Below are 25,903 nucleotides of genomic sequence, written 5' to 3' on the forward strand. Positions count from 1 at the left end.
TGGTTGTTTTGGTATTATTGACCGAGCATTTGAAGAATTTCATTTCATTTTAGAAATTTCTTTGATTAAACTAGGCAGCTACAGGTTGAAATCCTCAAAGTAGGCAGCACGTGTCACAGCAAAAAATGCTGCATAAGTTTCGGGCGTTTTCGTTTTTGTAGCATGACGGGCTTGTTGCATACCTTCTAGGGATTTTCATGGCTTTCAAGCAGCAAAAAGGTAAAAAATCGAATTAAAAACCATTGTTCAAAGATTTTCAAGAAGAACAGGGTCAGAAATGGTTTCTACAAAATTACCATTTACAGTTGATTGCAATTTTGTGCAATTTTGAAAAAAATAGTTTCAGCGAAAAAAAAAGAAGTGGAACGAAATAAATTTGCATCGACCTTGTATTTTTTTAAACAATTACACATTATTTAACAATTACATATTATTTAACAGCTTTGAAAATTTAATATTCAGATTTGAATTTTGAGGATCTACAAGTTGTTAGAAGAAAATAAAATAAGATTTTTTTAGATATTTTTAAATTCCATTAAAAAAATATAAATAGATCGATTGTATAATTTCTACAAAATTCAGAAATTTCATTATTTTCAAAAGTTTATGATTTTTTTATGATCAACTTTAAAAAAATTCTTAATTTTCAAAACTTTTAGAAATTTTTTAGCTTTTTTTTTTTATTTTGAGCATATAAAAATTTTTAAATCTATTATTGCACAAATGTTTCAAGTTTTTTAAAACCATTAGAATTTGAATTTAAGAAATTTATGTTTTTTTTCAGAAAAAAATAAGAAATTTAAAAAAAATCAAAATGTAAGAATACTTTAAAAAAAATAAATTTAGGATTTATTGTTATTTTCAGAAACAAAAAAAAAATCAGAAATTAAAAAAAATAAGAATATTAAGAAAATATTTGAGAAATTTAAAAAAAAATAAAAAATTTAAAAAAATAAGAAATTTAAAAATTAAGAAATTTAGAAAGAAAAGAAATTTAAAAAAAAAGTTAAGAAATTTAAGAAATTTAAGAAATTTAAGAAATTTAAGAAATTTAAGAAATTTAAGAAATTTAAGAAATTTATGAAATTTATGAAATTTAAGAAATTTAAGAAATTTAAGAAATTTAAGAAATTTAAGAAATTTAAGAAATTTAAGAAATTTAAGAAATTTAAGAAATTTAAGAAATTTAAGAAATTTAAGAAATTTAAAAAATTTAAGAAATTTAAGAAATTTAAGAAATTTAAGAAATTTAAGAAATTTAAGAATCTTAAGAAATTTAAGAAATTTAAGAAATTTAAGAAATTTAAGAAATTTAAGAAATTTAAGAAATTTAAGAAATTTAAGAAATTTAAGAAATTTAAGAAATTTAAGAAATTTAAGAAATTTAAGAAATTTAAGAAATTTAAGAAATTTAAGAAATTTAAGAAATTTAAGAAATTTAAGAAATTTAAGAAATTTAAGAAATTTAAGAAATTTAAGAAATTTAAGAAATTTAAGAAATTTAAGAAATTTAAGAAATTTAAGAAATTTAAGAAATTTAAGAAATTTATGAAATTTATGAAATTTAAGAAATTTAAGAAATTTAAGAAATTTAAGAAATTTAAGAAATTTAAGAAATTTAAGAAATTTAAGAAATTTAAGAAATTTAAGAAATTTAAGAAATTTAAGAAATTTAAGAAATTTAAGAAATTTAAGAAATTTAAGAAATTTAAGAAATTTAAGAAATTTAAGAAATTTAAGAAATTTAAGAAATTTAAGAAATTTAAGAAATTTAAGAAATTTAAGAAATTTAAGAAATTTAAGAAATTTAAGAAATTTAAGAAATTTAAGAAATTTAAAAATTAAGAAATTTAAGAAATTTAAGAAATTTAAGAAATTTAAGAAATTTAAGAAATTTAAGAAATTTAAGAAATTTAAGAAATTTAAGAAATTTAAGAAATTTAAGAAATTTAAGAAATTTAAGAAATTTAAGAAATTTAAGAAATTTAAGAAATTTAAGAAATTTAAGAAATTTAAGAAATTTAAGAAATTTAAGAAATTTAAAAAAAATTTAAGGAGTTTAAGAAATTTATGAAATTTAAGAAATTTAAGAAATTTAAGAAATTTAAGAAATTTAAGAAATTTAAGAAATTTAAGAAATTTAAGAAATTTAAGAAATTTAAGAAATTTAAGAAATTTAAGAAATTTAAGAAATTTAAGAAATTTAAGAAATTTAAGAAATTTAAGAAATTTAAGAAATTTTAGAAATTTAAGAAATTTAAGAAATTTAAGAAATTTAACAAATTTAACAAATTTAAGAAATTTAAGAAATTTAAGAAATTTAAGAAATTTAAAAAATTTAAGAAATTTAAAAAATTTAAGAAATTTAAGAAATTTAAAAAAAATTTAAGGAGTTTAAGAAATTTATGAAATTTAAGAAATTTGTAAAATTCAAGAAATTTGTAAAATTCAAGAAATTTAAAAAATTTGAAAAAAATTAAGAAATTTAAGAAATTTAAGAAATTTAAGAAATTTAAGAAATTTAAGAAATTTAAGAAATTTAAGAAATTTAAGAAATTTAAGAAATTTAAGAAATTTAAGAAATTTAAGAAATTTAAGAAATTTAAGAAATTTAAGAAATTTAAGAAATTTAAGAAATTTAAGAAATTTAAAAATTAAAGAAATTTAAGAAATTTAAGAAATTTAAGAAATTTAAGAAATTTAAGAAATTTAAGAAATTTAAGAAATTTAAGAAATTTAAGAAATTTAAGAAATTTAAGAAATTTAAGAAATTTAAGAAATTTAAGAAATTTAAGAAATTTAAGAAATTTAAGAAATTTAAGAAATTTAAGAAATTTAAGAAATTTAAGAAATTTAAGAAATTTAAGAAATTTAAGAAATTTAAGAAATTTAAGAAATTTAAGAAATTTAAGAAATTTAAGAAATTTAAGAAATTTAAGAAATTTAAGAAATTTAAGAAATTTAAGAAATTTAAGAATTTTAAGAAATTTAAGAAATTTAAGAAATTTAAGAATTTTAAGAAATTTAAGAAATTTAAGAAATTTAAGAAATTTAAGAAATTTAAGAAATTTAAGAAATTTAAGAAATTTAAAAAATTTAAGAAATTTAAGAAATTTAAGAAATTTAAAAAAAAATTTAAGGAGTTTAAGAAATTTATGAAATTTAAGAAATTTGTAAAATTCAAGAAATTTGTAAAATTCAAGAAATTTAAAAAATTTGAAAAAATTTAAGAAATTTAAGAAATTTAAGAAATTTAAGAAATTTAAGAAATTTAAGAAATTTAAGAAATTTAAGAAATTTAAGAAATTTAAGAAATTTAAGAAATTTAAGAAATTTAAGAAATTTAAGAAATTTAAGAAATTTAAGAAATTTAAGAAATTTAAGAAATTTAAGAAATTTAAGAAATTTAAGAAATTTAAGAAATTTAAGAAATTTAAGAAATTTAAGAAATTTAAGAAATTTAAGAAATTTAAAAAATTAAAGAAATTTAAGAAATTTAAGAAATTTAAGAAATTTAAGAAATTTAAGAAATTTAAGAAATTTAAGAAATTTAAGAAATTTAAGAAATTTAAGAAATTTAGGAAATTTAAGAAATTTAAGAAATTTAAGAAATTTAAGAAATTTAAGAAATTTAAGAAATTTAAGAAATTTAAGAAACTTAAGAAATTTAAAAAATTAAGAAATTTAAGAAATTTAAGAAATTTAAAAAATTTAAGAAATTTAAAAAATTTAAGAAATTTAAAAAATTTAAGAAATATAAGAAATTTGAAATAAATATTGAAAAAATCAAGTTATTTTAAATAATTCATAAATTTAAAAAAGTTTTTTTAAAGTAAGCAATTATTTTTGTGTGGGTTTTTTTTTTCATTTATCACTTATTTGAACCAGAATTAGGGTTGTCACCAGCTTAAAAAAAAAACAAAATGTATATTTTGATAACAAGATCAAATCGCTTTTATTTTTGCTAAGCTAAATTTTTCATTTTCATTTCCAATACGATCTTTTTAATAAAAATAACTAAAACATTCTACCTATGATTTGAACAGTTTCGAACGCGTTAATTTCACTGGAATATAAAGTTGATTATTTACACGCTACAAACTAGAAAACCTTAACCTTATTCTCCGATTACGATTAAGCACTTTATACCAACAGAGAGTTGTCTTTTTCCATTGTTCTTCTGGCATGTACAGAATGTTAATAAATATAAATACTAAAAAACTAACATTCTGCGCGGTGAGATATTTTGATTGTTTTTTAAGTAGTAGGAATGGCTGAGCTCCACTAAAATTACGATGTAATAAAACAATAAATTTAAGAAATTTAAAAAAATTAAGAAATTTAAGAAATTTAAGAAATTTAAGAAATTTAAGAAATTTAAGAAATTTAAGAAATTTAAGAAATTTAAGAAATTTAAGAAATTTAAGAAATTTAAGAAATTTAAGAAATTTAAGAAATTTAAGAAATTTAAGAAATTTAAGAAATTTAAGAAATTTAAGAAATTTAAGAAATTTAAGAAATTTAAGAAATTTAAGAAATTTAAGAAATTTAAGAAATTTAAAAAAAATTTAAGGAGTTTAAGAAATTTATGAAATTTAAGAAATTTAAGAAATTTAAGAAATTTAAGAAATTTAAGAAATTTAAGAAATTTAAGAAATTTAAGAAATTTAAGAAATTTAAGAAATTTAAGAAATTTAAGAAATTTAACAAATTTAAGAAATTTAACAAATTTAACAAATTTAAGAAATTTAAGAAATTTAAGAAATTTAAGAAATTTAAGAAATTTAAAAAATTTAAGAAATTTAAGAAATTTAAGAAATTTAAGAAATTTAAAAAAAATTTAAGGAGTTTAAGAAATTTATGAAATTTAAGAAATTTGTAAAATTGAAGAAATTTGTAAAATTCAAGAAATTTAAAAAATTTGAAAAAAATTAAGAAATTTAAGAAATTTAAGAAATTTAAGAAATTTAAGAAATTTAAGAAATTTAAGAAATTTAAGAAATTTAAGAAATTTAAGAAATTTAAGAAATTTAAGAAATTTAAGAAATTTAAGAAATTTAAGAAATTTAAGAAATTTAAGAAATTTAAGAAATTTAAAAAATTAAAGAAATTTAAGAAATTTAAGAAATTTAAGAAATTTAAGAAATTTAAGAAATTTAAGAAATTTAAGAAATTTAAGAAATTTAAGAAATTTAAGAAATTTAAGAAATTTAAGAAATTTAAGAAATTTAAGAAATTTAAGAAATTTAAGAAATTTAAGAAATTTAAGAAATTTAAGAAATTTAAGAAATTTAAGAAATTTAAGAAATTTAAGAAATTTAAGAAATTTAAGAAATTTAAGAAATTTAAGAAATTTAAGAAATTTAAGAAATTTAAGAAATTTAAGAATTTTAAGAAATTTAAGAAATTTAAGAAATTTAAGAATTTTAAGAAATTTAAGAAATTTAAGAAATTTAAGAAATTTAAGAAATTTAAGAAATTTAAGAAATTTAAAAAATTTAAGAAATTTAAGAAATTTAAGAAATTTAAAAAAAAATTTAAGGAGTTTAAGAAATTTATGAAATTTAAGAAATTTGTAAAATTCAAGAAATTTGTAAAATTCAAGAAATTTAAAAAATTTGAAAAAATTTAAGAAATTTAAGAAATTTAAGAAATTTAAGAAATTTAAGAAATTTAAGAAATTTAAGAAATTTAAGAAATTTAAGAAATTTAAGAAATTTAAGAAATTTAAGAAATTTAAGAAATTTAAGAAATTTAAGAAATTTAAGAAATTTAAGAAATTTAAGAAATTTAAGAAATTTAAGAAATTTAAGAAATTTAAGAAATTTAAGAAATTTAAAAAATTAAAGAAATTTAAGAAATTTAAGAAATTTAAGAAATTTAAGAAATTTAAGAAATTTAAGAAATTTAAGAAATTTAAGAAATTTAAGAAATTTAAGAAATTTAGGAAATTTAAGAAATTTAAGAAATTTAAGAAATTTAAGAAATTTAAGAAATTTAAGAAATTTAAGAAATTTAAGAAACTTAAGAAATTTAAAAAATTAAGAAATTTAAGAAATTTAAGAAATTTAAAAAATTTAAGAAATTTAAAAAATTTAAGAAATATAAGAAATTTGAAATAAATATTGAAAAAAACAAGTTATTTTAAATAATTCATAAATTTAAAAAAGTTTTTTTAAAGTAAGCAATTATTTTTGTGTGGGTTTTTTTTTCATTTATCACTTATTTGAACCAGAATTAGGGTTGTCACCAGCTTAAAAAAAAACAAAATGTATATTTTGATAACAAGATCAAATCGCTTTTATTTTTGCTAAGCTAAATTTTTCATTTTCATTTCCAATACGATCTTTTTAATAAAAATAACTAAAACATTCTACCTATGATTTGAACAGTTTCGAACGCGTTAATTTCACTGGAATATAAAGTTGATTATTTACACGCTACAAACTAGAAAACCTTAACCTTATTCTCCGATTACGATTAAGCACTTTATACCAACAGAGAGTTGTCTTTTTCCATTGTTCTTCTGGCATGTACAGAATGTTAATAAATATAAATACTAAAAAACTAACATTCTGCGCGGTGAGATATTTTGATTGTTTTTTAAGTAGTAGGAATGGCTGAGCTCCACTAAAATTACGATGTAATAAAACAATAAAGCTAGTGTGTTTTTTGTGTGTGTTTGTTACTTGATAACTTAGGTCTCGATCAATTTAGTCTGGTTTTTTGATCACATTTCCGTTACTGTTTTTTTTTGTGTTTGTGTTCCCTCATTTGATTCTAGGTGGATTTGCTCACTTTTTCTTGCTCTTCTTGATTCTAATTTCGTCCATCTGCTTCAGGTAGCCGTACTTGTTGATCGCGGTGTACTCATCGTCACACTTGATGAGCAGTTCGTACCATTGTTCTCCCTGAACTCGGGGGGCGTCAACGGTTCCACCGTAGCACGGCGGAAGGCACTCTTGCGAGATATGTTTGTAGAGCGATTCGCGGTCCGTGCCGTGGAAAACGATTCGGTTGCGCAGCTTCTCGCGCAGAATTGGCTTGAACAGGGCAAACACGATGTTGAATATTTTCGGCTGGTTGATGATGTGGATTCCCTTGATCCGGAGCGGGACAGCGTCCTGGAGCCAGTCGACGATCCGCTTGGCAAAGGGTGGCGTAAACTGCCAGGCCTGTTGCATCGTGAGGCCGTCCATGTCGAAGATTACGACGGCGCCGTGAACTTGGGTTTCCGGTTCGAGCATGGCCGCTTCCAGGAACAGCACGCAACCTTTGTAGACCTCGTCCAGGCTGACCTCCTTGTGGCGCCAGTGTTTGCCCAGCTCAAGCAGAAGAATACGACGACCGAGCTGGTCTCGGTTCGGAAATACGGCCAGGATGTTCTGCTTGAAAATGTTCGCCTCCCGAGAGGGACTCAGATCCAGGTACATGTCGGCGTGTTTGACCTTGAACTGGTAGTAGCGTTGAATCTGGGGGGAGGAGGTGTGATTAGACTTTGATTAGGGGGTGAGATTCGGCGGATCAAACTTACAAGTTCAAAGGCGCTCTTGGGGTAGAATTTGCACGGTCGAAGGAATCGAACCATCCAGTCGTCATTGTCCAGGGGGACCACCAAATCTTCAACGCCTGAAAATGAGAAATAATATTATGATTTCATTGTTAAATTTAAAGTTAGTTGATTAACCATGCGACTCCATTAAATTCAATGGAGACGCACTGTTGATCAATTTCTGGAACAGATCCGTATCAAAATTATTGCTATTCAATGCACAACAAGAATAAACAAGCCAAACAAGATGTTCAATGCTTGCATTTTTCTATGCTGTCGACTTCACGAACTAACAAGTGTGTAGCCGTTCATCAGCCATCATGAGAAAATCAAACAATTTACTCACGATCGTCTTTGGAGATTTGTTTGACTTGAGTCGTCCGCCTTTGTCAGTTAGCCGCCGGTAGTTACGCGCTATTTGCGCACATTTTTTGTCGATTCCAGTTTTTCTGGATTTTGCTGTTAAGCTTTGATGTGACTCGACATTGTCAACATTGGCGAGTGACGATAACCTGCGCTTTGGAAAGACCTCATCGTGACGAGCACTTTTTGGCTCAGACTATAAATGACGAATTCTAATAGATTGTTTCTTGATAAAGTAAACTAATCTTAGGCACACTTTGCAGGAAATGGGCTCATCATACAGCGATTCTATCCATCTAGATCAAAAATGATGCGATTTGGCTCATAATTGGCATGGGAGTTCCTTGGCCAAAATAATTTGACTCGTGAGCAATTCGCTACAAAATCGGTCTTTTTTAAAGAATTTTAATTTTTGTATTTTTTAATCCGGCTGAAATTTTTTTGGTACCTTTGGAATGCCCAAAAAAGCCATTTTGCATCATTAGTTTGTCCATATAATTTCCCATACAAATTTGGCAGCTATCCATACAATATTGATGTAGGAAAATTCAAAAATCTGTATCTTTTGAAGGCATTTTAGGATCGATTTGGTGTCTTGGGCAAAGTTGTAGGTATGGATATGGACTACACTGAAAAGAAATGATATAGGGTAAACAAATTTTTGGTGATTTTTTATTTAACTTTTTGTCACTAAAACTTGATTTAAAAAAAAACTTTTTTTAATTTTTAGGGGACAAATTTCTAGGTTGTGCAAAAAATCGTTGACCGAGTTATGATTTTTTTAATCGATACTTTTTTTTTTAAATCGAGATATTGGTCGCAAAAAAATTGCAACTTCATTTTCCGATGTAAAATCAAATTTGCAATCAAAAAGTACTTTAGTAAAAAAAATATTTTTGAAAAGTTGAGAAAATTCTCTATATTTTGCTTTTTGAACTTTGTTGATACGACCCTTAGTTGCTGAGATATTGCCATGCAATGCAAGTGATTAAAACAGGAAAATTGATGTTTTCTAAGACTCACCCAAACAACCCACCATTTAATTATGTCGATATCTCAGTAACTAATGGTCCGATTTTCAATGTTAAAACATGAAAAATTCGTGAAATTTTACGATCTTTTCGATTTTTTTTATATTTTTTTTAAATCGAGACTAACATTTCAAAAGGGCCAAACATTGAATATTACGCCCTTTTAAAATGTTATTCCCGAGACATAGGGTCAAACTTCCCCTTAATTTCTGGATTTTTTATTAGGTCCTATAACAAATGTAAACATAAAAAAATATATAATATTTAGACAATTCATGTTTCAGAAAACTGGAAAACCCAAAAAAAAAATTATAAAACAATGAAAAATTTGCTTTAAACATTTCGAGAATTGATTTTATTAGCTAATAAAATCAATTTATGCTCTATTATTCTAGAATGCAAAATAAAAGATGTTTTCACACTTCACTCTGTTAAACAATCATGGTAATATTACACCTCTAAAAATATCTAAATCACTTCTTTTCCAAAGGAATTTTCGACCTCAAATAAATAAACAAACAATAAGTTTTTAAATTTCATGTTTTTATGGTTAAATTACATAAAAAAATCACATTGTTTTCAATTTTTTTTATGGTAAAATCTGAAAATTGAAATTTGTACTTCAAAATGAGATTTCTTTAGGAAAAAGCTGTTTAATTTAGCTTAACTCAAATTCTTTAATATTTGTGAAAGGTAAGAGGAACATTTTAATATGATTTTGTTCAACAAATAAGGCCGATGCAAATATTTAAAAAAGTTTTTGTCCCTCGGCCCTGGCCGAGGTCAAGGGGGGGGGCAAAAAAATAAAAAAATATAAAAATTTAAATAACAAGCCATAATCTTCACATTTAAATGAAAAAAGTGTTTTAAAATGCATTTTACACTAGTTCAGTTGTTTTGCAATCATTAGTTTTCAAAAAATTTAAGATCTGACAAAAACAAAAATTGTATCGAAAAAAAAGATTTTACATCGAAAATTTTCAAAAAATCTTAAGATTTTTTAATAAACCCAAACATGCTAAAAATGATTTTAAACGCAGGAGAATGTATTTTAGTTTGATTTCAGCTGGTTGCACTTGAATTTTCATTGAAATTTTGAAGTTTATTGTAAAAATATTTTTTTTGCCCCCTGATTTTTCGGGCCAATTTTGAAGGGGGGGGGGGGGGGGGGACAAAAACTTTTAAAAATATTTGTACCAGCCTAATAATCTTAATAAAGATCCATTTGACATTTTAAAAACTAGTATGCATCTTGATGTGCATACTCTTCAGAAGCCTTCGAAAGTTACTTCTTTTTGTCATTATTTATTGTTAGTATTATTATTATTATTATTTATCTTTATTAATGAGCAGGCAGCCATTTTTTATAGTTTGTACTATATTGATTTTTTATTTTCTATATTTTTTAAACTAATTTGGCAAAACTACTTTAAGCGAATTCGACGGTAACATTTCAAAAGGCATCATGTACATTTTGACACTTTCTGGGTTATTGTATATTCTGAAAGTACTTCTAATAAGCTACCTCTCCACCAAAAATGAGCAAAAGTTACTTCAGTAAAGTCTGTTTAATCATGATTTTAAATAAAGTAACATAAACAAAATCTCTGCCATCAGCAGTCCCTGTTTATATAGCCCTGTCAACCTGTCAAACAAAAGGCTACATAAACCTCGTGACGAAAAAAGCAACATGAAAAAGCGCCATGTACATTCGGCGAAGAAAAACGAATCATAACAAAGCGCCCCCCTCAGTGACAGCAGGGTGATATCGACGTTGGTGATTTCAAAAGAAGTTATGTTTGTTTTTCTCAAATAAAATTACGGAAATAATGTTTTATTGAATATGGATGATCAAGTATCAACAAAAGCAACGTTTTTTATCGTTTGTTATTATGAGAACATCTTATTTTGCTTTTATATAAAAATGGTAATTGAAAATGGATGCTCAACATTCAAATGCGTTTTTCTCAAAACGCATGGTTTGTACATGATGCTTTTTGAAATGTTGGCATCGAATTGTCCAATTCCTTGCAATTTTTCAAGGTTGTCTCGCTGCAAAGTCAATAAGAACTTTGCGTTGCAATAAACGTACGGAACACCCATTGAACTTGACTGCGTTCGACCGTGAACTTGTGCAGTACAAGGAATATGAAGACGAATAGCGAAAGAAAGTAAACTGCGCGTGCAAAGTACAAACAGGTCTTGCGCGAGTACTCGTACTCTTCACGCCCATAAACTGTGGCGGAGATACAGCTGGGGGCGTTTTACGAACCGAAATGAGTCACGACTCTCCGATCGACGTCAACAGATCAACCGCAAGAGTGGGAGACTTGCTCGAAGGCAAGTGACGAACTTGTTTTTTTTCTTATCTCTGCTTGAGATTTTGTACAACAAAGGACAATATTTTCTACGGATATTCAAGTGCTGCCCTATGAATTACTCACCCTCAAACATGGCCTTCAGTTCGGCTACGGCTTGCTCCTTAATTTCGGGCGTTTCACGCAGCTCGTTGAGGGCCACCTCCTTGCCAAACGGGGTCAGATCTTCGAGCTCGAACCTGAGCAAATAATCGCCCAGCTGGATCGAAGGTAGTTCGTCCACCTCGGACAGCATCGTTGGAACTCCTGCGGTTGGAGAAGGTTGAGAAGAAAGCAATTAGTTGATTTGATTACGGGGGAATGGGACAGCCGGAAATGTGGTTCGATTTGGGAGGGAAGAAGGACACTTACTCATTTTGATTAAATTATGTTCACTATTGCACACAAGCTGTTAAGTGGTTACGAAAAGTCAAAATTATTAAAATTAAAAAATAACGAAGATGCAATGAAATTGAGTGTTTTCAACAACAGATCTGCTCAAAGCAGTGGTTCAGGATGTTTTGAACGGTGCGGCCAAAGCATCGAACATTATATTCATACGTGTGGCTGATATCACGGCACACCGTAATGACCAGCTGTAATTAGATTGTCTACAGTGGGTGATTATCTAGCGGGTTCTATACACACCACACTACTAGAGAAAGCGGATCATTTCCGCGTGTGCCTAACAGGTGACGAGTAGGTACTCGGTACTACTCTGGCGGTAATAACACTTTCATTCGCTGACGCGCGCGCGCGTCTCTGAGAGTGTTGGAGATTCGATTATTATATCAGATGCAATCGGGAATCTTTTCCCACATTAAGTGGTGCGATTACTTCTTATCGGACACGTGAGAATCTAGTGATTTGATACGAGGCGAGGGGGGTTGCCACGGTGGTCCACTCCGAATATCTGGCGTAGGTCAGGATTAAGATAAGGAAAAAACAAATTCATATGATCCAAAACATATATAAATAATGCTGGTGTTTGCTTATAGTTCTTCTGTTAAGAGGTTTGTAGAAAATAATATTTGTTTATTTTTTACATAATTTTATTAAATTTTATATTGATATGTAGGGCTAGTGATTTTTCGCGATTTCACGGAAGCCGCGTAATCCGTGAAATTCGCCCCTGGCAGTAAAATTTAAGAAAAACCGTGAAATGCCGCAAAATTTGAAATATTCAATTGATAAATCGCATTTAAGCATTGTTTTTCATTCAAACATTTTCAAAGATTTTTAACAAGCATTTTAAAAGCAGTTTACAAATTAAATAGGGATCCGTGGTTTAGGGGTAAGCGTGATTGCCTCTCGACCAGTCGGCCTGGATTCGATTCCAGAAGATTTTAAAAGAACGTAAATCAATTCTTCTTTTAAAGAAAACGCAAAAATTACCTTTTTTAAATTTTTATAAAATAATTTTATTCAATCAACTATATAATACAACGATGAACAAATTGCATTTACAAATTTTGAATATAAGTTGAGTGTTTTGATTCAATTGATTAGTATGTAAAATAATAAATATTGAAAATATACAGTATGTAAAAAAAGTATTTACACCCCTTGGGCACTATGCACAATTTGTTATGAAACATGTAAACAATTTAAAGTTTGACAGAAATCTGATACTACGTTTTTTTCAGAAACTCATGCCTACCGAACATTTTGCTATAAAAAGCTCATGAAAAGATTATTTCTATAAAAAGTTATATAACAAATACTATTACATAAATCAAAAAAGGTGCAAAAAAAGTTTGTACACCTTTCGAAAAATTAACAAAAATAATGTTATTTGTTGATAAATAACCATAAATCCAGTCTCCCAACTCCAAATAGGCATCCTTGACTGATTAAAAAAATAATTTGGATTGAATATAAAGTTTACTAATTATACTAAGTAAGTTTTATATAACTCTGGAAATTTTGCAATGTATTATATTTTTTCTTGGACTATCAATACATGTAAAAACTGCTTTTGTGCAATTCCGTCGTGAAACTACTTACTTTTCCTGTCATTCTTGAACGACAAAATAGCCTACTTTTCTGTACCAAAAATAACAGAATTGAATAGCAACACTTTTCAAAATAAATGCTGAAAAGTTCTACTTTGAACTTTTCAGCACTTGTTTCGAAAAGTAACACTTTTCAACATTTTTTTTTTTGATTTAAACGATTTATTGACAAAATACATGAAAATTTGACATGAAATTTCACTCAGTTTGTGTTTTTTGGAATTGCAAAAAATTGTTGTATGGAACTCGTTGCAAAACTAGATTTTTTCAGCACTCTCCGTATTTATCCAACTCGGTGAACCTTGTTGGATAAATGTACGACTCGTGCTGAAAAAATCCTCTTTTTGCAACTTTTTGAATAAACTGCTATTAATGAAGTATTGCGTAAACTTTATTAAAAACTAAAATTTCCGTATTGCTGAAATTAAGGAAATTATAAAAAATATGTGTTGCACTTAATTTAATGATTCTAGTTTGGATGAATTAGAAGTCCAGGACATGCTTCTTTCGGAGGTATTTAAGCAAATTAATTTGTAAAATCTCAACAAAACTGAAACAGCTGAATAATAAATTCTTGCCTTTTTTATAAGGTCCTATAGACAAATGTAAACACCTTATGTCATTGGAGTAAGCGGGATACACTCAATGTTTACATTTGTTTGTAAAATCTTATAAAATAATCTTGAATTCAACTGGCGGGAATTCTTCAAAATTTCCCAAGACTAATTCAATGCTCCTTTTTTTTAAATAAATAATTTGTGTCAGGGGGTTTTATGTTGTATCTAGAACTACTGCTTACTTTTAAGACACTTTTCTGTTAATGATTTTGCTAAAAGAATACGTTTATTTTGAGCAGTTTTTAGAGTACCGTTAAATTGGCCGTGAAATTTCAATGTTTTGTACCGCGTAATTTCGATTTTTTTGCCGTGAAAAATCAATAGCCCTATTGATATGGGACCATCCATAAACCACGTAGACACTTTGAGGAAGGGAACGGAAGGGGGAGGGGGGCAAATAGCATTCAAGCGAAGAAACAAATGTTTTACTGGAAAAACAAATCCAATTCACAGTCCAATTCTGTCATGCTCATTCAAAGTCATGCTGAAAAAATCTTCTTTTTACAACTTCTTACATAAACTACTATTCATAATGTAATTTGAACTGAACTTTACACTGTAACTGAAAATCGCACTTTGCTGAGTTCGTTTTCGGACTTTTTCATACGATTTTTTCAGCTCGACTGCGATAACACAAAAAAGTGTAATCGCAGTCGAACTGAAAAAATCGTATGAAAAAGTGCGAAAACGAACTCAGCAAAGTGCGATTTTCAGTTACAGTGTAGTGCAATTTTGATAGTGTATTGGGCTAGATTACAAAAATATATATTTTAAAATTTAAGAAAGCAACCATTCAAGCAAAAGAAAAATGGAATGGTTCAGATTTGTTTTAAAATAATTTTTCTGTTTTGTTATGTTACCCATCAACGAAATTTTCAAATGATTTTTTTATCTCACCAAAACATGTATTCAAAATTTGGAAAACCAAGACTTACATTTGAAAATGACAAATATGTTATAATTCGTGCCCTTTCTGTGAGAAAAACTGAACTAAACTGAAGGGAACTGAAGATTTATTTAAATTCTCCTTCGAAAGGAAAAATCAGCAAAAATAAATTCTTCATACATTTTGATGATTCTACTTGATTCAAAAAAATAAAATGGATATTTGATTTTTGCACTCGTTAAATTAATCGAAAATGGCATGAAAAAAGCAGACATAAAAACAATTAAAACCTGACCTTGCCCTGAAAGGCGGTTTGATCTATTTTACTGGGTCAAATTAACTCTGCTCGTCAGACTGCTAGCGGCACAAATTTGCCCCAAATGAATCAGCAATTTCGATGATTCGTCACGCCTTGCAGAATCACAGCACTGCACCGAATTGAGGTTCCTCCTAAAAGGAGTTAGAATCTCTTGCGTCAACGCTGAACTTGAGACGGCCAGACAGTTTACTAACCTTGTTGGCAGATAATCACCGTGGCATCTTCCTTTCGTGAATTAACATATTGTTCATTGAAAGATTTTGGTCACCTAATGGTTGGGGCACGCAATTTGAATTTTTGACTACGTTCTGGGACATAAAATTAGGAAGATCATCAAAATCATTCTTTGGAACAAGCAGATTTAAAGCAGATTGCTTCCCAATCATCTATTTAAATTAATCTAAAGCAATCATGTTAGGCCACCAAATAATTGCCCAATGCCAAGTGCAACTGGTGTCACCCAAGAGTTTTGTGACATGCAACGATTCAAGTGCATTAGGGTGACAAGGTGAAATTTGTTATTTGGCTTGGACCACGTTTTATACTTTGGACAAAGCTTGATGACATGTTAATTATTAACAGATTCTTATGTGAACAAAAAATCTAATCACCCTAATGAACATACTAATTTGAACGGAAAAATTAGCTGCGAATGAGAAAACATTATTTCTCATTAGCCGAGAAAAAAAAGAGACACGAAGGGACCGGCGGCGTTTGCTTGCTTCTTGGCCACACCGAGCGCAAAGGTCAAACTGTTTTGGTTACGACTTGTGACTCGTTTTCTTTTTACACAATTGACATTAAAACTATACGTCGAGCAGTCAAGTTTGATGTTTGCACCATAATTCATTTTTATTAAGTTCTCTAGACATTTATCACTGCTCTTTTGCATTTCACAGCTAAAAAATAGTGTGCCTTTCTAATGTTTCTAATTTTCTTGAAAAAACACTCAATTTCATCACGTTCTAAAAACATTCACTAAACTGAACCAAAAACACCACAGCGGGGTGGAATTTTTCCACCTACATGGAATTTGCGAAATTTTTCCTCTCACAACACTCGCCGAACATAAAACAAACCCACTTGAGAAGGGCACGAATAAAATCTCAAACCGGTACAATCTTTATTAGTTTGGCATACACTTGGTAGTGGTGTATGTTTGTGAAATTGCACAATTTCAAACGACGATCACAGCCCGGTGTAAAATCACACACGAACCAATACCGGAGACCGTTAACCGTAGACTAGCATAGAATATTGATCAGCGCTAATGTTTTATTGCGAAAAGTTCTCTCTCGCGTGCTTGTGTGTGAGAGCGAGCAAGAGAGACTGCAGTCAGGCGGTGGCGTCGCGACGCCGTTTTGCACCTGAGCTGAGAGGCGGGTGATTTGCTGAGTATGGAAATAACAGGTGAGTAGCGTGTTTTGTTTTGGTTGTTTTGATTCTTAGCATATGTGCTAAGAGGAGCTAGAGATATCGGCCGACTGAATTTTAGCATTTGTCTGAGGAATATTCTATGTTACTAATTTGCGTTCAATTTCGAAAACATTTTTACATTAGATTTTTGCGTGGAATTTCAATCTAACAAAATCATATTTAACAAAATTATTATGCAAGTGATTAACAACTTTACCAAAGACATCAAATTGATCCGAAAATTCCTTTCTCACGATAAGATTTTCAAAAATGTACTGCATGTATTATAAAAAAAACAAATAATACAAAATGGTTTCTTTGGAAATTGGCACTGTATCAATTTTAACGTAATCAGAATTTTACACAAGTTTGAGAAACATTTTAGTAACCAGTTGATAAGATTCGATGTAAAATACGGAACAAAATTTGATATTTTCTCTGAAATCATGACCTTTGCAATAAATCGCAAATGATATTTTTGATGCATCAAAATATTGTTTTGAATAAAGGTTAATATTAGTTTTTTTTGCCAGAATTGAGTGACAAAAACTTTCAACAAGAAATTTAATTGGCTCGAATAAAAAAACTTCATTCCTACTTTTAAGTGTGCTGCAAAATATGAATAGTTCAGCAATTCTTGATCCTTTCGCCCACTCATTCGGATTTATCCTAGAGCAGGTTGGTGCGATTACTTCTTGAGCTTTGTTTTTGCATTTTTTAATCTGGCTGTAACTTTTTGGGTACAGTCATCCCACATATTCGGAACACTTTTGTGATAATTTGTCAATAGCATGCCAAATGCATCTTTTTTGGCAACCCTATTATTTTTAGGACCTTTATTCAATCATTATCTTGCTATTTCACTAGTAAAAGTAGTACTTTTAAAACAAAACAACAAAATGCATTTCAAGACTATTTTATCCCGAGCAGTAAAACACTGCTTCCAAATTGTCTGTTCCATAACTGTGTGATGTTAATGTGCCTCCCACAATTGTGGAATTCCTAAATTTTACTGATATTTTCACAAAAAAAAAGTTATAAAACCATTCATCAACCATAACTAACATTGATTTCAGTGTGCGAAGACATTATTTTGTAAAAAAATGTTCTCCTGGAGAGAACCAAAGTTTGTTTACATCCGAAAGAAAAAAAATGTTCCGAATTTGTGGATTTCAAGGGTCAATGTTTTTCTTTGAAAACTTGATATTAAACGTAAAAATTTACAGTCGGTCAATACATCAATCGAAAGATTACAAGATAAACTTTCACATGAAGTTAAAAGCAAATCATTAAACTGTTCCGAATATGATGGACTGTACCTTCAGTATGCTCAAAGAAGTAATTTTGCATCATCAGTTTGCGTCCAATTTGAAAATGTGAATATTTCAACAAATTTCCACAAAAATTCCGGGAATTTCCAGGAAATTTAAAATTTATTTTAAAACACAGAAAAAAAAAATAATGTAAATTTGGAAGCTGTAATTTTGGAAGGTTGAATATTACCTATAATATTACCTCTTTTATGATGTAATTTTACCTCAATTTAGACTGAAAAAGTGACATTACACCAGAAAAGTGGTAAAATTACACATTTCCAGAGGTAAAATTACACCTTTTTTCTGACATAAAAGATGTACCCCTTCCCAGATGTAATATTACCATGATTTTTTTTTCTGTAAATGGTTCTGATCCAGATTCTGATGATTTTATTGAAACTTAATTGTAATAAACTAAATTGTTTTAATTATATAATAATAGGACAGCAACTTATATGACAATTTTTCAGGCCTGATTTTTTTAAGCGATGGCAGGCCGAATATGTTTTTAAAAATATTTTTTGATGACGAAAATTTAAAAACTGCAAAATTTTATTCAAACATGGTTAATTAAACTTTTTAATTTTCATTATTAACATTTAAAGCTGCATTTTATTTCGAATTAACAACTAAAGAAAAAATAAACAGCAAACCATTAAAAAAATGAATCTTTATCAGATAAGGGTTAATAAAAACCTCTCCAAAAATTTGCCGTCTTACAAACTTTTAACTTTGAAATCATATTTTTTTAATTTTTTTTTAAAACACCACTTTTAGTTTAATACAACTAGAGTTAAAAAAATAAAAAAAATTCTTCAGTTTGTTTAAGAAGGTCTGTATTAGGTTTCAAATAATTCAGTTTTCGACGAAGTTGAAACTGGTATAATCACATATGTCAAAAACTGCTCCTTGAAAACTAATTTAGAAAGGAAAATAATGTGAATGATACAAAAAATATCACATTTGGAAAAAATATAATTTTCAAATATAATCAATTTTTTTTTTTGCAAATTTATTGTTTTAGAATTTCAGATAAAAAATTGAAATACAGTCGACTCTCTGGCTGTCGATCTTCTCGATATCAATATTGGTCCATCTTTCGATGAATTCTTCAGTCCCTTCAATCTGCATACTTCAATTCTCTTCATTCCTCGATATTTTCTCTTGCTTGAAGGATCTCTTCCTCAACGGTCCCTTGGATTCTGTTTGCTTTAAAAATCTGTTCCGGTTGTCAATAATTTCACTTTTTCATGGCTTGCATAGACATTTTACTTTGCGAAACGAAGCTTTGAAGGGTGTTTGACATTAGTTTGTTTTTATTTGCTGGACGTTGCCATGATTCTCTCCCATAGCTGGGTATCAAGAAAACAATATTTTCAATCGAGTCTTCATTTTGCATCGTTCTGTAAACTGATGATTCTCTTCCTCGAAGGCTCCTTGGATATTGACAACCAGAGAGTCAACTGTACTTTGATTTTTGGTTTTTACTCTGGATTTTTAAATAATATTGAAAGGGAATAACTTAAAAAAACTTGTTGACTTAATTTTTCAATACAATGATAAAGTAAGGGACCATCCATAAACCACGTGGGCCCTTTTTCGCTAAAAAAGTAGTAATCCAGCTGCGTGTAAAAGACCTGGGTGTAAAATAAATATTGCATTATTTTATGCAATTTTATGTGATTTTACACCCTGAAATATGTAGCCCATCAGTATGGAAAACCTACTTGACCGAAATGTCAAGCTCATATATGCGTTTATCCTTACAACTTTTCATCGGTCTGATGGCCGAGTGGGCTAAGGCGCCAGTCTTTACTGTTGGTGCTGGGTTTGAATCCCGTCGGTTGCAACTTTTTTTTGTGTTTGCAAAAATTGTACATGCAGTGTGTAATATTAAGTGTTTATTTTGACGAAGGTTATGTGCATGCTTTTGCATGCGATTTTACCATCGGATATTTTGCTGTGTAGATATATCTACGGAAAAGATTTTTTCAAATATTAAGAAGAGTCTGAAGGGCCAATCGCTGAACAATTTTTAGGAGCCGTCGCGGGTCGGATAAAATGGCTTCACGGGCAATTAACAATCAATTGTAAAAGCTTTTTCAATGAAAATTAAAATTATCATCTGATTTTTTTTGCCAATTTTTGGTGAAACATTTGTTCGACTTTATTTTTTAATCTAAAATCGAATAGGCAATAAAAATTACTTTAGTGATATTTTGCTGAAGTGTATCCATGCAAAAGAGATACATCGCCAAATCAGCAGAGAGATTTTCCTAGTTTAATTTTGCCGATTTGATTTTTTTCGCTGAACCAGTGAAATTGAGCATGAGCATGAGCATGGTTGACTGCCAATGAGCTGCTACTCCGTTATTGACAGATCAGCTGAAGTTAAACAATGAATCAAAAATGATCAGTGGGAGCCAACCATCCGTTCACTGTTTAACCTCTGAAGATCCCTACTTTATTAGTCAATACCGGCGCCCTCCCAAGAAGCCTGCAGTTCAACGAAAGGGAGGAATGTTAGTCCGATAGTTGAAGTTGCAGACTCATCAAGCATACAGCTTTTCGCTATATACCTGTTGATACCGCTTGAGACCGTTGAATCCACAGCATCTCCTTCAAGCATCACGTGATTAATATTTTTTTGGGTTAGTAGGATAAGGTATTGGCTTTTCGATGCCTCCCGAGCTACGACGCCATGGGGAGGACTTTCATAACAGACCCGTCGGCGAGCCTTCCGAGCAACGATGCTATGGGAAGGTCTTTCTGGTTAACACACAAAATCACTCACACACAGTTATTTTGCTCCACTATTAACTCAACGATCCAAATTGTCAGTGCGTCTTTCGATCATTATATAGAAATGGCTGTTTCACCACAAAAAAATAAAACCTTATTCGAAAAATGTAAACACAATCCACACGACGCCATGCCTTCCGATCAACGATGATATAGGAAGGGCTTTGAAAATCACAAATAAATCACTTTTCGCTCCGAATATTTTTTACGACCACGCGCTCCCTTTGCCAATTATGCACTGATGACGCTGCATTTTCAGAGGGCAATCTTCTCCTCGCAGCACACAATACACGACAAGAATGCGAAACAAAAGGCACACACAAAAAAATCACTTTTCACTCCGGATATTTTTTACGACCACGCGCTCCCTTTGTCAATTATGCACTGATGAAGCTGCATTTTCAGAGGGTAATTTTTCGCTGAACCAGTGAAATTTTTTACTAAACAATTAAAGTGTCAATTTTGTTTAGTGAAGCGGTAGAGCTACTTTTTCAGATCCATCGAAATCGATGATTCTAGCAAAGCTGATTTCCCACACAGCAAATACCAATTGATTTTTTTACTGGTTTGGTCAAATTTTACCGGCTTCCAAACTAGTTAAAAAAACGGTTCCAGGTTGATATTTTTTTTCGCTAGTTTTAACGAACATTATTCGAATTGACGATGGATCCCCTTTCCATGTCGTTTTTAAGTTATAGTTATTTTCAGGTATAATTTTTGATTAAAATATTTAAGAAAGGCTGATATTTTGCATTTTTAACTTAATTGATACGATCTCTGCTGCTGAGATATAGGTTACCAGGATCTCGGTCCGATTTCTAATGTTAAAAATATAAATTTGTATAGTTTTCGGCTTTATTCAATAAAAGTTATTTCGTAACTTTAAAATAACTTTTTGATAAAAAACCTTTGTTTTTAAGTAATAAAGGCAATAAAGCTTCACACGCACTGCCCATGTTGAAGAACATGCGTTGTAGCACCACGCTTCAGAAAACCGGTCACGCGGAAAATAGCCCGGCACAACAAAACCATTTAAAGATTCCCTTTGTCGATCGAGTGACTCTTTGTCCTTCGTCTTCGCCAGGATGTTGGCCCGAACGATGTTTTTTTATTTTTTTATTTTTCAACAAAGTTAACATTTTTACAACTAGTTTCGCCAGAACAACTTGCAATGGAAGAACAGAACGTTAATAACTTCCGATTACAATCCACAGTTTGCCGAGAAAAACGAAACGTGAATGGTGTGAACTTTTCTGGGAATTTCCATGAAAAGCCTCTAATCGCGATCACACGTGCCCGATTAGTAGCTTAATGATCACACAATGTGTGTACTTAGAGCTCACTTAGTGTGCAGTAATCATTGTCTGTGGTTGGTGCCTGCACTGAAATTAACCTATTCATCACCTTTCTGGTGACTGGTGACGACACCCGACGGCGACCGTCCATCACAGGAGAGAATGAAGTGGAAATGTTTGCACCTTAGAGCGTTGATCATTAACTGTCTGCGCGTACAGATACTCAACTAATTGTCTCGCGGACCGAGATCAACCCGCGGTGGCCCACCGACGACCGTCGGGGTCAAGTTTGACTGAGAGTTGTTGTTTTGCCTGACTTTGATTTGCGTCAACTGCGCCGCAATGGTAAATTAAAATTACCTACAACTCAGTCATTTGTGTGTGACGTCCAAAGACCTTGAGGTACTGCTCGGGTGAAAGATGACTGATCGTGGCCGTGATCTTCGGGGCGGCTGGAGTCACGCCGTGGACAATGTATGTCGTATTGTCGGGCAGGTTAATTTTTGGTACAGTTCAAAGTGGTTTCTTTTTTCAGTGCAGCCGGCTATGAAATTATGGGATAATATCAACCGAACTACACTTAAGTTTTTTATAGTAACAAGTCAACACCAGCCTTTTTGTAAGAAAATCAGTAGTTTGTTGACATTAATGCAAACCACTTTAGTAATTTATGGAATGCCGGATGGTAATGTAAATCGTCTCAAAGTTCTCCAACCATTTAGGGCTAGGAAAAAATACTTTCCTCTCTTGCTATTAATATTCACAGCCTAAGCTGTTACCAACAGTAAACTCAGTCTAACCCCCTCACTCCTAATTGCGAATGGAAGTCTACGACACAGAACTGGACCGCCACCGTCCGTCCAATGCACTTATGATAAATACGTGCGCGGGTCAAGTAATTGCAACACCCTCCGCCAGTTTGAGCGAACCAACCAAGTGACGACGCCTATACTTTCCGGTACGTTGTACCCTTGGTCCACAGCTGACGGTACAGCCAAGAAGTGTCTACTAAGTTCACATAGAAAACCGGCTTTACACCGGCCACATCAGGTCTCTGTTCAACGCTCAAAGTCAGACTGTGGCGTACAACTCCGGCGGGGGGATGTTATTTCTGAGCTAGAGGCAATACACGCGAAAAGTGGCTCTGAGAAAAATTTACACATATTTTAGCATAAGTGTGGGACATTTGGGTACTTAAAAGTTCAAAAAATTCAAACGCCTTTGCATTGTTTTTCCGTGTTACCATAAAACAACCATAAGCCAACAGTACGGACTTCTACTCGGGCGCTCGTGCACTCACACCAGGCACTTTTATGCATTATTAATTAGGAAGTTTAGCGACTGTGGGCTAGTTCACAGTCAATATTGCAACGCGGCTTCGCCTGTAGACCAGTGTGTGAAAAGGCACTGTCCTCTTCGTTCCTCGCGCGAGATCCGTTCGTTGATGGTTGGGTTCTTGAGGAGGGGCGGTGGATTGAAAAAAAATGTGCTATGCAATCCGCGCTGGCGGTGGATTTAACGAGAACGAAAGTAATTTCGATCCGGTTTTGCGGTTGTTGGATTTCTGGTTGATGGAAAACCTTTTGTGTTTAGACTTTTCTTTACAACCTGATTAGATCAAGAAAAATAAACAGGGATTTTTTTATCAAACTCAACTCAAAGCACTCAACACTTTATCTTGTTAAATTATAATTTATTATAAGAAATTGTAAGATTTCCTCTAAATGGCTAATTAAAAGATTTTATTTTATGCGAAAACCCCGAAAATTTACCATTTTATAAATTGACTAAATTCTGCAATTTGTAAAAAGTTTTGAAACATTGTTGAGATATTTTATAATAGATCACCCTTTTGCTTCAAATTTAGACATATTTCTGAAAAGATTAATCAAAATACAAAGAAAAAACAGAAAGTAGCATGACAAAATTGTGATGTAAATTTTTATATTTTTTTAGTCCAGCTTACCGTAAAAGGTGCTTTAAACATATGAAGCACAATAGCTTATAGGACCTTTTCAAAAAGACACTTAATTTTTTTACCGAATTCGGTAATTGGAATACCGGTGAAGTTTAGATCGGTAAACCATCTGTCAAAATAAACAAATTTTTACCGAATACTGGTTGCACGATGAACAATAATGAACGGCATTACCATATTTCAGTATGTTTTTACCGAATTCGAAACTGTTCTGCAGTCAAAAATTCGGTAAACTTTACCAAATTTGGTAAACAAATGTAAGTGTGTATATTTTTAATCAAAACAAAATTTCAACCTTTTTTTATTTTAAGGTGTATACAGTTTATTCTATGATAAAACAAAATCCAAAATATCAATGAAAAAAAAAAATTTCCTAAACTTTTACGTCTTTTACCAATATGTGGTCTCAATATTCAAATAGTAGTTTATGCAACAAGTTGCAAAAAGAGGATTTTTTCAGCACGAGTCGTACGTTTATCCAACGAGGTTCACCGAGTTGGATAAATACGATAAATACAACATTTTTTGCAATTCCAAAAACACACACTGAGTGAAATTTTAAGTCAAATTTTCATGTATTTGGTCAATAAATCACTTAAATCAAAAAAATGCTGAAAAATGTTACTTTTCGAAACAAGTGCTGAAAAGTTCAACTTTTCAGCACCCATTTGAGTGCTGAAAAGTAGAACTTTTCAGCATTTATTTTGAAAAGTGTGTCTATTCGATTCTGTTATTTTTGGTACAGAAAAGTAGGCTATTTCGTCGTTCAAGAATGACAGGAAAAGTAAGTAGTTTCACGACGGAATTGCAAAAATTTGTTTTAAACAAATTTTTGGTTAAAAATAAATAAATAAATAAATAAGCATTATGCAATGTATTCTAAATAGTTTACAATATTTTTTCAAGGTTTTTCAGTGAAGAATAATTTGTGTTGCTCCTCCCAATTTCATTTTATTCAAAACTTGAAAACAAAAACCTTTATGGAGGCAAATTTGAAAATTAATAGTTGTTAACACAGTTTTCGTTAAAACGTGCCGTTTTCAAATAATAGCAATTTGAGGGTAGAACAAATTATTTTTTAACTCATTAAAATAGTTTTCACGTAGGTTAATGTCTAAAAATTTGGTACCTGAGAAAATTCTCAAAAAAAAAAATCATTTTGGACTTTCAAAATGGAACAAATTGTTTCGCCCTTTTTAAACGATATTCTTGATCTTCAAAAAAGAGAAATTCTGATATATCTTCAGAAATGGGCATACGCACTATTTCAAAAAATTATAAACATGCTTTCTTCTTTCTTCAATTAACCCTAAAAAGGCTTTAAACAATAACGGTTTTTTTCTTTCGATTTTTTTTTAAATTTGATTGGGCTTTTAAAAATGTTTTTCAAGGAGAATAAAAATGATCAAAAAAATAAAATAAGAGTTTTGGGAATTTTACCTATTTCGGAAATTTTTTTTATAAAAAATGAGTAAATTATTGTAAGAGTGTTTTTTTTTCTAATTTATTATCGTCAACCACCCACAACTTTGCTGAAGACAGCAAATCGATAAGTAAATCCCTTCGCGAGGTACAGAATTTCGAAATATTTATATTACATTTTTGTATTCTTGATCTTCAAAAAAGAGAAATTTTTATATATCTTCAGACATGGACATACGTACTATTTCAAAAATTATAAACATGCTTTCTTCTTTCTTCAATTGTTCCTAAAATGGCCTTAAACAATTACGGTTTTTTTCTTTCGATTTTTTTAAATTTGATTGAGCATTTAAAAATGTTTTTCTAGAAGAAAAAAAATGATCAAAAAATAAAATAATAGTTTGAGGAATTTTAGCTATTTCGGAAAAAAAGTTTATAAAAAATGAGTAAATTATTGTAAGAGTGTAATTTTTTTTCTAATTTATTGTCGTCAACCACCCACAACTTTGTTGATGACAGCAAATCGATATGTAA

General features: G+C 29.7%; 1 protein-coding gene across 4 annotated transcripts in view; it reads right to left on the bottom strand.

The window, feature by feature from the left end:
• Window positions 1–6,280: 6,280 nt before the first annotated feature.
• LOC6037990 (alpha-tocopherol transfer protein) overlaps window positions 6,281–25,903 on the bottom strand; it is a 29,979-nt gene continuing 10,356 nt past the window's right edge. For 3 of the 4 annotated variants that reach the window (XM_038253794.1, XM_038253795.1, XM_038253796.1), the window contains exons 3-5: window positions 11,391–11,570; window positions 7,535–7,629; window positions 6,281–7,472 (exon numbers count right to left, since the gene is read on the bottom strand). In XM_038253794.1, coding sequence (XP_038109722.1) covers window positions 6,795–7,472; window positions 7,535–7,629; window positions 11,391–11,559 — 942 coding nt within the window. In that variant the 5' untranslated portion in view covers window positions 11,560–11,570 and the 3' untranslated portion in view covers window positions 6,281–6,794. Of the gene's footprint in view, window positions 7,473–7,534; window positions 7,630–11,390; window positions 11,571–11,675; window positions 11,713–16,166; window positions 16,391–25,903 lie in introns of those variants that run through there. The other variant, XM_038253793.1, reaches the window with a different exon arrangement.

Source organism: Culex quinquefasciatus, chromosome 2, assembly GCF_015732765.1.
Source record: "Culex quinquefasciatus strain JHB chromosome 2, VPISU_Cqui_1.0_pri_paternal, whole genome shotgun sequence".
Taxonomy (NCBI): domain Eukaryota; kingdom Metazoa; phylum Arthropoda; class Insecta; order Diptera; family Culicidae; genus Culex; species Culex quinquefasciatus.